The 12716-nt window shown below is 36.0% G+C and overlaps 1 protein-coding gene across 2 annotated transcripts in view; it reads right to left on the bottom strand.

The window, feature by feature from the left end:
• Window positions 1–4400, bottom strand: part of cmip (c-Maf inducing protein) — a 34162-nt gene extending 29762 nt beyond the window's left edge. Inside the window, exon 1 of one of the 2 annotated variants that reach the window (XM_051871206.1) lies at window positions 3576–4400. In XM_051871206.1, coding sequence (XP_051727166.1) covers window positions 3576–3899 — 324 coding nt within the window. In that variant the 5' untranslated portion in view covers window positions 3900–4400. The remainder of the gene's footprint in view (window positions 1–3575) is intronic. The other variant, XM_051871205.1, reaches the window with a different exon arrangement.
• Window positions 4401–12716: the final 8316 nt, after the last annotated feature.

The following is a 12716-nucleotide window of genomic DNA, read 5'->3' as shown; positions in this document are numbered from 1 at the left end:
ATATTTGGATGGTAGCCGAGGGGATCTCAGGAAGCCACAATAGTTTATGTGCCCAGTCATCACCGTAGCTCTGTTTGTTTACAGCAGAAAGCCCAACAGTACAGCTGAAATGGTTTGTTATAAGTGTAACCTGTTTTTTTCCCCTGACCTGGTCATATTTAGCTGAACTCATCACAACTAGACTTGTTCAGCTTTAGTCATCAGCATTGCTCAAAATGCGTCGACTCTTCAGACGTAAACTGTACTGTACGGAGCTGCGTTTGTTAACATGTCCTCAAGCTAAACTAAGTCAACCAGAATAGCATTTCAAATGTACTGTACTAGCCAGGTGTTCAGCATCTAACCTGATCACAAAATGGCAAAACACAGCACCCAAAAACAGTCATGCCACTTTCACCTAGCTGTGCAATGTTTATACAAAGGACATGTTACGGTCTATACAGGCTGTTGTCTTATCTGGTACTTCATCTAATTAACAGGATCTAACTTGAACAGCAACTATACCCTGCAACACAAACAAAATGGTGTGCTTGAGGGCATTGGCATAAATGTGCCTTTAGAGGTAAGGTTTTTGATGTCTTTTTAACGAATGAGTGACAGGAAGTATTTATAATGGCTTGCTGTTACGCAAATATGATTTAGACTCCGAGAGCTTAGAGACGGGGGTGAGTCACATCTTTCATATCTTCTAGTGAGATCATTTTCCACAGAGCTGACTACACTTATCGAAAATGAGCTATCAAATGCCAAATGTTTTGTCTTTGCTTAACACATGAGTTCATGAGAAAATCGTGGAAAAAAAGTCGGCATCTTCAGGGAAAATAACGCATTTATCATCAAACATGCGTCATGAGCTACATCTACAAAGCAAGCGAGGTCAAATATTTTAAGAACATCTGAGTGAGATAATGTAATTTCAACCCAAATGACACCCTGGCACAGGATAAACACCAGGTGAGGAAACCAAACCATCAAAATCGGACAATTTATATGCTTAACATCAACAATAAGGCCTTTCTGTTGGTATACTGACCTCTTTCTGAAGCACAATGGTTCGATGCACACTAGAATCACAAACAGGCTAGTCTTTGCCAAAAGAGAACATTAGCCACAGACAACTACCTCCATTAGCTACGGTCAACTGAACACGGGTCACTAGCTAAACATCTATTAGAGACCTTGAAACTAAGAGAAAACCAATATTTGAGTGACAGGACTGTCAAAGTACAAAAAGTATCCTGACTTTTTACACTTTCAAACGACATAAACCTCTGCAAAATGATATAGCTGCAAAAATGCAAACATAAACATACGGTCTGTGTTTGGCTTGGGTTAATCTCAGCTAGCCTCAGAAATCCCAAGGGCCTCTCAGTGTCAGCGGCTGAGCTTCATCCGACAGTCAGACCGTTGTTAAACAAGCAATCTAATTCATTCTGAAGCATTCATTTCAGGAAGAAGTCAACAGCTAATTCGATCATATCAGAACGATGAAATATAGCTGTAAAATTTAAACCTTTAATTTAATCAGCATTTGATGATGGCTCCATGAGCAGGATGTCCTGAACTAAGAAACTCCACAAGACTTCATTGGCACATCCGAGATACGATTTACTCATCTGAAACAGGCAGAGGGTAAAAAATGACTGTCCTCTCCACATGCAACCTAACATCAATGAATAACGGGTCACTGTCTGTGCAATTTCTTAGGTTTTTGCTTCTTTTTTTTTTTTTTTTTTAATAAAAATAACTGCCATCGAGTGGATTCCCAGAAATCTCCCAGGTGGGTGAATCCATTGTGACCGTGACACTACTTTTCCATAGACAGGCCACTTGAGCAGCAATTAAGATGTATGCAGTTATGTTTTCGAATATCTGAGCATCGGATCATGAGGCTTAAAATCTGCAAAGAAGTGAATAGGCTAAACTAGCAAGAAAAATAACAAGAATAACAGGATACATAGTCAAAATGTGACTAAATGTCAAATACTCAATTAATCATCTCCACTAACAATAATTCAATTCTGACACATCTAACTGTATATCTAGGTATCACTACACCTCTTTATCTGACAAAACTGAACAGCTCATGCGATGCAGATGAGGATAACGCACCTGCAAAAGGCTCACATATTATTTTAGTAACTCTGCTGACCTAAAAAAGAAGAAGAAGAAAAAAGAAAACCTCCATGACAGCATACAGGACATAGTAGCTGCAAATCCTTCAAGAATCAAAAATCTCCTCTAGTTCCAGGGTTTTCAATCAGAGGTCCATGAATATTGTAATAAATATATTCCTGATAAAAGTCAGGGTGGCTGAGATTCTGGTTGGGGTTCCCTGGGTTTTTAAAGTATGAAAACAGACTGTGAACATCTGAATTACCTTTATTTATGATTTATTCTTCAATACACTGGACTCTAATCATGGTATTTGGAAATGACAACTCATTACTTAAATTATAACTTACAAGACTTTAACAATGAATGTTTGTTTTTATAGCCAACTCATCTTCTCCTGGATATGAGCAAACATGAGAGTTTAGCGTGGAATGGAAATAAAAAGATGTGTCAACAATGATACCAACAAAACGTCCCTACATTAAATGATGTAGAACTTGCTAAAATAAACAAACTGTCATAATTTCAACATCCTTCCCGTGACGTGAGCTCTTTAAAGACAAGCGTTGTTTTCTCTCTTTATCTGATTTTGTACCGTAAACAACAGATTATTGATATCTGTAGAAATGTCAGGAGGATTAAATTCACATTCTTAACACTTATATTTCTAAAAACAACTAATAGTGGCATGACCTTTGTTTTTTAATGTCTATTTTAAAACTTTAGAATGAAGTGGAGCAATGCAACTACTTACCCTTACTTTTCTGAAAGATATTTACTTTAAAAACAATATTTTCAAATGAAAATATCATGGAATGACCCCCATTAAACGACAAATCACAATATAAACCCGGAAAACGGGAAACATCGAAGAGGAAGCTGTTAAGTTGTTGTTGTTATGACGTCACGGTGTTTCCAGATCTATTTCGACATACATCCGCTGAATAATATACATTTTTCAAAAAGATATGTTTTATTAATTCGATTAAAAGTTTCCCTGAATTATCAACATTTTCTAGAAACTGTGTTGTTTTGGCATGATGTTGGACAGTAAGACAGAATTATTTGTTAATGTAATACTGGTTCCGGGTACATGTTAATCATAAAAATGAATAAAGACAAAGAAAAAACTTGTTTTTCTTTTTTAAAGACATCTTCCATCCCTAAATGAAGGGGGAAAACAATCCAGCAAACCCATCAATTTACTTTGACAGAATTTATTTTATTTTAATGAATGTTTTGTATTGTTGTGCTGAGGTAATAAACTGTAACGTTACTATAAAACTGTATCTTGGTTTACTGCTCGTCTCAGAATTGCCATTAAACAAGTACAATATTTGATGAGCTCTCTACTTTAGCTATTTATATCGAGTAGAAAATGTATACAATATAGAGCAGCACAATATGAAACAGTTTCAAATATGGCCATTCAAAAGCGACCCCTGCAGAGCGGTTCTTACCGTGGCAGAGACCAGGCTGCTGTCCGTCAAGGTGAGGTGGTGCGGCTCCCACCTCCGTAAAAATTTGGAGGTAAGGATTTTACTGAGGAAGGTCCGCGGATGTTTGACCACGCACACCTGGATGTCTCCCTCCTGGAGCAATTTGTATCTCATGCCGCTGCTGCTGTGTAAAAGGCTCCTCTTGCTGCAGGGCCCCGCTTTGTGATTATTATTCCCCTCCGGCTGCGGCGCGGACATTTCCCCCAGTAGAGGCTTACTCTCTTCGAACGGATAAAACTGATTGTTGTGCAGTTCATTTCCCCCACCGCTCCCGTTAAAATCCATGTTTTCCCTCAGCGAAAATCGACGGCGTTGGATCAGATCAGGTGGCTGTCTTTTGATTTCGAGGCCGAATAATGGTCGTTCCCGTGTTTGGCATATAGAGGCTCACGCGATCCACCGTGATTCGACCTCAGCAGTGGTACGGAAAAGACAAGGGTCGGTGACGGCGAGGATTGAAGCCATTAAATAAGCCCGTCAAGATGAGGAAGGTTCGATAAAGTATAATGTCTTTCCTTTGCGCGTCGCAAGCTATTCAATATGTTCGGGCCATTGCCGTATCCATTCCGCCTCTCTCCACTGCATATTATTCCAGTCTTCCCGCTTCAAATATGAAACATTAACCAGGTACAAGATCCACAATGTGTTCGATTCTCCGTATTTTATTTGTTCTTCAGATGCTCGGAGTCATGGTTCCCTTTTCTGTCTTTTTTTCCTCCCTATCTCGGTGGAGGAACCGAGTGCTTCGATAGGGCTGTGTGTGGATTGGTCCGGGCTCGTTCATGTGATACCGGAGTGACGTCAATGGGGAGGCGAACGGATGCGCGTTTCTGTTTGATAGGGAGCGCGCACTTCCCCTCTATCGCGCAAAATGGAGAGAAGAAAAGGGGGGATATGGCAAACCGTTTTAACAATGATTTCTTAAAATTAACTTGTATCGATTTTTACGTTGCAAATACTTTAAATACCAGTATGCAATTCAATCGAATGGTACTTTTTCAATTTCACTAACTAGCCTAGGTAGCTACACCAATAGGCTAGTGGTTAGAAGTTGTTCAATTATTTTATTTATTTATTTATTGTATGTTAGTCCTTATTCCCTTGTGCTACTACTCACTACCAATAGTGACAACAAACCATTGTTGTTGGTAAACAAATTTCAAATCTTTGCAGTTTTATGGGGATCGTCAGTCTAATGGATATCCTCCTGAGAACCAGAAATGAAAAAGTTTTGTGAATTTAGTAGCCTATTCCCTATTTTCCTGAGATGTTGATTTATGACAAACAATTTGAAAATTAGTTAGATTTAAATGATAATTAGAAAATATTATCATATTTCCACAAGAGTGCTAAATTTTGAATCGTTTATTTTAATATAATATTTGTTCTTTTAAAACTGGAGGATTTTGTCAGAGTGTTATCACTCACATCCAAATCACTTGAGCGGAGACTAATGAGAGGGAACTGAACAAGGTGGAATGGGGCTTGAGAGGAGTGCTTATAAACGCTTTAAACGGAGAGAGTAAAATCGGAAGAGCCGGGATATTTTATAATATATTGTGTTCGTCTGAAAGAAGATAGTCATATGCACATATGCAGGATGCAGGATCATATGCAGGATGACCTGAAGGTGAGTAAATCATGGGATAATTTTCATTTTTTGGTGAACTATCCCTTTAAACAAGACAGCCCAGCATGTTGGGTCAAACATTTAACTTAACCCAGTGCTGGGTTGCCAAAAATGACCCAAATTGGGTTGTTTTTAACCCAGCATTTTTTAGAGTTTAACTAGTAAAAATAAAATTGTAAAACATATTATTCGCTATTGGATACTTAGTAGTAATTTAAAGAAGTAGCCTACTACTTTAATGTAAAAGAATAAATATTAAAACAGCTTGCCATAGAGGACACAGGGTTTATGTCATACTGTCATTTTCTGTACACATTCATTCTGTAAGGCTTCTTTGTTGCTGAGGATGAGCCATCTGTCCTGGTTCACAAGCTTTCATAATATAACCAGTTCAACTGAATAAAAATGGATATTGGGGGGATGGGCAACCCATGAAAGTCACCTAAATGTTTTTTTTTTTTGTTGGTTGTTTTAAAGAATAAGAGCTCAAATATACCTGTATACGGGAAAATAGCTGTTTCCAGAAAAAAATCTTGTTTTTTTTTTTTGGATTTTTTTTTTTGGCAAAAAAAGCTATCTTCTATATTGGTATTTAAAATGTGTTACATGCTTTTCAAATGGCTTTTCAGCAGTCTTGTTTAAACCACAAATAAAACAAAAATAGAAAAGGAAACAAACTAAAAAAAAATTAAAGCATTGTTTTTGCCAACATAAATTGTAGTTAATATTTATATATAAATATATAAATTGTATAAACTTGTGCACTCAACACCTATTCCAAAAAAAAAAAAAAAAAAAAAAAAAAAGATATTAGAATTTTACTCCGGAGAAGATTGGAGGAGAATTCACAAAATGTGTCTTAGAATAGTTTTGAAAGTAATCGAGCTTGACACTCAGTGTTCATGAATATGCTCACAAAATGATAAAGTTTGAAATTCCCCTCATTGTGTTGCAGTTCACAGCCCTCCGTCCGACTTTTGTTTGACTTAAACAGCAAAGTCTGAAAATAAATAGGCCCACATTTGGTCATTTGAGTTAGATATTTATTCAACTGGGAGACTACTTCTGACCGTTCGCTCTCATTCCGCATTAAGTGCGCAAGATTTCTTGGGAGGCTGAAGCAAGCGGGGCCACCCGCACTCTAAACAAAGACTCAGTCACAAAAATGAACACTCCCCCGCCTCTGACAACATTGTTATTGTGCTTGTAATCTTTCCTAATGCATTAGTGACAACATATTTTATCAGAATGAGCCGAGGCAGTGCGGAGCAGATGACCAAAACCAACAGAGATAGTGTTTGTTCATACACTTCCAAATTCAAGTGGTAAAATCCTTCACTGAAATGCACCAAGGCTCAGATGCAAAAAGACTTATGAAGTGACCTTTTGTGTCAGCAAGTTAAAGGGAAGTGAGATTCTTATCTGCTCTCTCATTCTGTCATAGTGCTCTAGTAGAATCATTTTTTTTATTATCCTCTGGTATCGTTTAATTTAGATCAAAAAATTTTGCGTTTTGAATGTTTAAAATATTTTTAATTAATCTGAATGTTATGGAATTTGGTGAATTGAATTTTATGGGATTTGCTATGTGAATCTGCCTGCAGTCAATGAATTTTAAATACTTTTAACTTGTAACTTTAATACTGCATTAATTGAAAAATTGTGAAAAATGTATGTGTATGTGTGTATATATATATATATATATAAATATATACAGTCAAACCAAAATTTATTCAGACACCTTGAACATTTCATTCATTAATACAGTTTATTCATAGTTGAAAAAAAATGGTAATAAAATATGACAAGATCTCAAAGTTAAACTGTCAGCAAAAAATAATTTTAATTATGTCAGATAACACTTAAGCAAAACATGGTCAGGTCAATTTTTGGTTCCAACTTTTTATCAATTTTACTGGTAGTCCACTGTATGAAGAATTTTTGGCTATAATATGTCACAGTTTACACAGCTTTGCCCCGTTCACTGTCATTACAAATCCTGGTTGCGTCAGGATATTTATTAATATAACTCTGATTGTGTTCATCAGAAAGAAGAAAGTCATATACACCTAGGATGGGTTGAGGGTGAGTAAAGCTTGGGGTAATTTTTATTTTAAAGTGAACTAATCCTTTAAATATATATTTATTATATTAAAAATGTGGGCATAACATTCTTAGAAATTCACTTTCAATGGAAGAAAGACTGTCAAACGGGTTTGGATTGACATGAGGGTGAGTAAATAAAGACAAACTTTATTTTTAGGTGAACTGTTCCTTTAAGTTTCATGGGTTATCTGTTTCATGTCATATGTGTCCTATAGAGGATAGATTTTGGTGTACAGTGGTGTATAACACGTTAAATGAGCGCACAAACACCCTCCATTCCTAATGACATACCTGGAGAGGGTGGGACTGTCATATCTTACACTGTGTATTCTGCTGATATATGAAATGTTGTACAGTCTGTGGAGTTAGTACAGACAATGAGATCACTACCTCAATGACTGATACCAGTCTGATTAATCCCAGGGGAAAAATCAAAACATTCATGCACTGCCCCGCCTTTTCACTGACGGCTTGTTCCATGCATGGGATGTAGGCATCACATCCCTGCTGGGAATATGTGGTAATGTTGTGCTGTGTAAGCAACCAAAATGGTGAGTAAGAAAAGCAAACTGCATCATTTGACTTGCCCAATCAAATGAACTGCATACCTCCTGACCAGCCCGTCGACGAGGAAGTGAATCAGGCCTAACAGATCATACAAAGTCATTCACAAATCAAATCAAATGGAAAGGAGGAAGTCTTTTGTTTATGGTGTGAGTGAACATTGTGGGTTGATATAAGAGGTGTCAAAATGTAGAAATCATAAAAATTTTACAGACTTGCATTCAAATGAGGTTTGCATGCACCCAAAATAAGACAAATAATCTGGTCTTTTTCCGTCACACTCGCATTACTCAATCTGACCGACGGATTTCAAAAAGTCGCTTGTTTGGGCCATATATGCGACACTCAGTCAAAAACGGCAAATAGTCACATGCTGTAAACTTAAGCTGAAAGTGAAACAGCTGTCTGTGGTTGTTTGTTTCTTTGATGATGGGGCATTTACAGGAAAACCCTCGCAAGGAACTTTTTTCAGTATATGCAGTGGATTGGGTAAAAAGTCACTTCAAAGCAAAAGTAAATTTTTTTTTTTATGACAATTTTGAAGCACATATTTCCCACAATTACGCCTCTGGACTTTTTACGTTTTAACCCCTCATTATCCTCAATTGCATATTAATCGCACATCAAATTTGTCTGATATTTTACCCCCAAAAGATAAAGTCATTATTGTGTTAAATGAGAAAAGCATCAAATAGACATTATAAAAAGTAGCTTTAGAAATAAATCTTTTATTTGATTCAACAGAATTTATTACATATAACCTTTTTGGCTACAACAGCCATGATATTTTTTCAGAAACTGCATCTGAATTGGTATATATTTACAGACCGTTTTATTGCAGCTCAGAGGTGGCATGAATGCCTTTACACTGCAGTTACAATTGCATAAAGAATTCCATAAGATTAATGGGTTTTAAATGAGTATAAAAGTGATAGTTCACCCAAAAGTGAAAATTCTGTCATCATTTACTCTCCCTCGTGTCGTTTCAAACATATTTGACTTTCTTTCCTCTGTGGATTATAAAAAAAGATAATCTGAGAAATATTACTGTATTAAGAATTGGGTGAGATGTGTTAAATTTAATTTGTCATAAAAATACTGTCATAATTTAAAAAAAACCCCAAATAGATCTAATAATCTAATAATAATGTTTTCTAAATTAAATAAATAAACTAATTATTTTGGGGTGAAATGTGGCTTGGACATTTTCTTGACATTGTTAATGAAATTTGTCAACTTAACTGGAGCACAACAGTGTTTAGTGTTATTTTTAGTATTACTGATACACTATTATAGTTTTTGTTAATATTTTGAATTATATTTTCCTGATAATTTTTAGTCAATTTGTTGTAAATTTTTGAGTTTTGTAAATTTTATCAAGTTTATCACAAAAAAATGCATTACTTGAAATAAAATACATACTAACTAAAGTAAAATATAAAACAATTAGCAATTTTAGTTTTAGTTAACAATAATAACCCTGTATTACATTAGCATAGAAGACCTTAAAGCTGCAGTCCGTAACTTTTTTTGGTTAAAAATGATCCCAAATTAATTTTTGAGCACGTACATAACCAGCCAGTGTTCAAAACTATCTCCTTATGATTCACAACAGTAAGCTTGTAATAATATTTTAAAATAAAATCGGTACTGGTGGGTTTCCGTGGGAAATTCGAGCATGCAGCAGTTAGTCTTTGCGTCATTATGTCACATCTGTAAACAGAAATGAAGGAGTCCCTGCTCGGTTAGTATTGCCCTGCTAGGCTATATGGCATGTGACGGATCATTTATAGCCTTTTCTCACAGCAGCTGCAAAAATTACACTTATCATTTTGATGGTGGATTGTAATCCAGAAAGGTCCAATTGACAATCATCAGTGACAACTGGAGATTCAACCGCAGTCAAAAGCAAAAGACTTCGGACTACAGAGTGGCTACAGAAATTGAAATCTACAGGTAACTCTAATACACACTAAACACACAGTCACGTAATGCTGATGTTGTTGACATTAACAATTTGAGAACAAAGTATAACAATATTAATAATTTGCATGGTTTGACGTGATCCAAGCTAAGCGATCGTTAGATTTAATCACCATTAGCAGCGTGATTGTAATGCTTTTTCCCTCAGTTGGTCAGAACAAAAGTGGCAGATTTGTTACTTGTTCAGATGACATTTTCCAGTGAAAATTCTTATTTTGATCATACTTCCAAGATGTAGAATCTGTGATTCCGAAGTACAGTATCCACACCGGTGTGGTGACTGACAGCAAACATTAGATTCATCTGTTGAGGAGCCGTACCGTTGCACAACTCACGTAAAGATGATAATTCCACAAAATAACTGCAATTGCAGGTTTCAAACAGAGATGGCGACAAAGAGGCCAAACTTATGGAGAGCAGCTTTAAAGGCACAATATGTAATTTTTCGCCGCTAGAGGTCGCTTATTCAAAACAAAGGCGTAGCTTGATGATGCCTTGATTTCGCAGAATCATGGGAGGTGTTTTCTTCACGTCTACAGCCGGTGGAAAAGAATCCGACGAGACTTGGGCAGAAATCATATTCATGGATGAGCTAATTTATTGAAGATTTATTAACATTACTGTAGTATGGAGCAGGGTGTGGGTGAAAGCTTTTGGAGCAAAACGAGGCCGATAGAGCGATTGCTAATGAGAGACAAGTGCGACACATGGCTCGAGAGCAGTGGAGCTTTTATTATGCCACAGATGAGCGCTTCTGCTTCATTAGGTCACATGTATGTGGGGTAACACAGCGCTGTTTTATCATATTAGACACATTTGTGTGTTGAAAGTTGTTATAATGCTACTCTGTGTGTTCACTCAGCAACTACTATGAGACACTTGTTGCACACTGCAGTAAGCTAGATCGATATTAGGCATGGTAAAACATGGTACTCACGGTAAATCAAGAAAACTAGATTTTAACAATAAGACTTAATGTGTTGAGCTATATAACAATGATTAGTCTTTTGTCAATTAATGTATCCAAACAGTGTCTCACCTGTCTAATAAAACACATAATATATTAAAGCGTCTTTGGTGTTTCCATGGTTTCTACAAAATAAAACTGGAAATCGAGGGTAATGCGGGTATGATGTTAACTATAGGCGACGCACAGACTTAACGTGTCTTGGTTAAAATTGCTTATTTCCCTGGATTTAAATATTCTTAGAAACATTTGGGATAATGTAAGTACACAAGTCAACAAAATATATAACATTGTTCTAGAGGTTTTTGGATGTTTAATCCAAAAATCTTACATATTGTGCCTTTAAAGCTAACAAACATGGACTAAAAGCCACATAACCTCAATTTGATTTTATGAGGCATGTGTAGAAATCGACACCTGCCCTTTTTTTTTTATAAATTTTTCAGGTACAATCTGAGGTCACAAAGGACTTTAGGATGTCCACTATACCAGAAGAGACCCAGCATGCCTGTCTGAGCAGCACTAGCTACCCATCAGTGTCACAGTCACAAGGCCTCTGGTTAAATTTAAGTCCTGTCATGTGAGCTGCCCAGTTTGAGTGAATTTACCCCATCCTGTTTATCTTCAGTAATCCTGTTAATCCCATGCCTGTCCTGTTTATTCATACATACACACGAGACCCAACATGTTCATATAGACACAACTTACGATGACACCCATTACACCACAAAAAATCCACTTTGGTAACATACCAGAGTTATGTAACAATCAAGACTTGCTTACAAGAGACTAAATTCTCCGCCGTGTTTTAGTTTTACGAGACATTATTATGACTTGTGTACTGAATGAACGGATGCTATACTCACTCAAATACCTTTTGCTCTCACATTCACCTTCTTGATGGAATGCCTCTCGTTAATTTTTAATCTGTATAACTAGAGGAATCAATACTAAATACAGGAAGAAGTAAAAAAAACAACTGAATTTTACTGTTCAAAGTGAAGTCAGAGCTGGTGTGAAAACATATTGCATTTAAGACATAAAACATGGTATGAGTGAATGTCAAACATTTCAACTCAAAACCAAAAGAAAAAATAGTATTATAAATAGTATTATTTATTATTTCATTTCTATTATCAAATATAATAAAATACATATTTTTTTAAATGAAAATTTAAAGGCTATTGACATTGCAACATAATTTTCATGCCAAACAAGCACATTTACCTTAAAAATTCTCATTACTGCCTCTAGATGTTTTATTGTTGATTTTATGTATTTTTGTGTGTGTGTGTGTGAAAACTTTCATTATTCTCAAAGGTGATTCTCACTGTAATTTTCACTCTATTGTACAAAAAAAAAAAACTATATGTACTTTGATATTTTTAAATTAAAATAACTGAAAATGTAAATAATTTTAATAATACATTAATAACTTTCCATATTATATCATTTTTGCATATAATGCATATGACGTGATCTTGTTTTAAATTAAATTGACATTTCATAATTAAACAACACAAAAAACTTAAAGCTGCAGTCCGTAAGTTTTGCCTCTTTGTTGCCATCTCTGTTTGAAACCTGCAATTGCAGTTATTTGTGGAATTATCATCTTTACATGGGTTGTGCATCGGCACGGCTCCTCAGCGCGGATGAATCTAATGTTTTGATGAAAAATGTGTGGCTGTCAGTACTTCCGAATCACAGATTGTAGTCTTGGAAGTATGACTAAAATAAGAATTTTCACCGGAGGATGTCATCTGAACAAGTAACTTGCTAAGGCAGGAACACACCAAGCCGATGGTCGGCTGTCGGGCAGTTTTTGTTCGTCGGCCGACTAAGTTTTCTCAGT

Source organism: Ctenopharyngodon idella, chromosome 18, assembly GCF_019924925.1.
Source record: "Ctenopharyngodon idella isolate HZGC_01 chromosome 18, HZGC01, whole genome shotgun sequence".
Classification (NCBI taxonomy): domain Eukaryota; kingdom Metazoa; phylum Chordata; class Actinopteri; order Cypriniformes; family Xenocyprididae; genus Ctenopharyngodon; species Ctenopharyngodon idella.
Note: the sequence above shows the minus strand (reverse complement) of the source record. Positions and strands in the feature narration are given on the sequence as shown.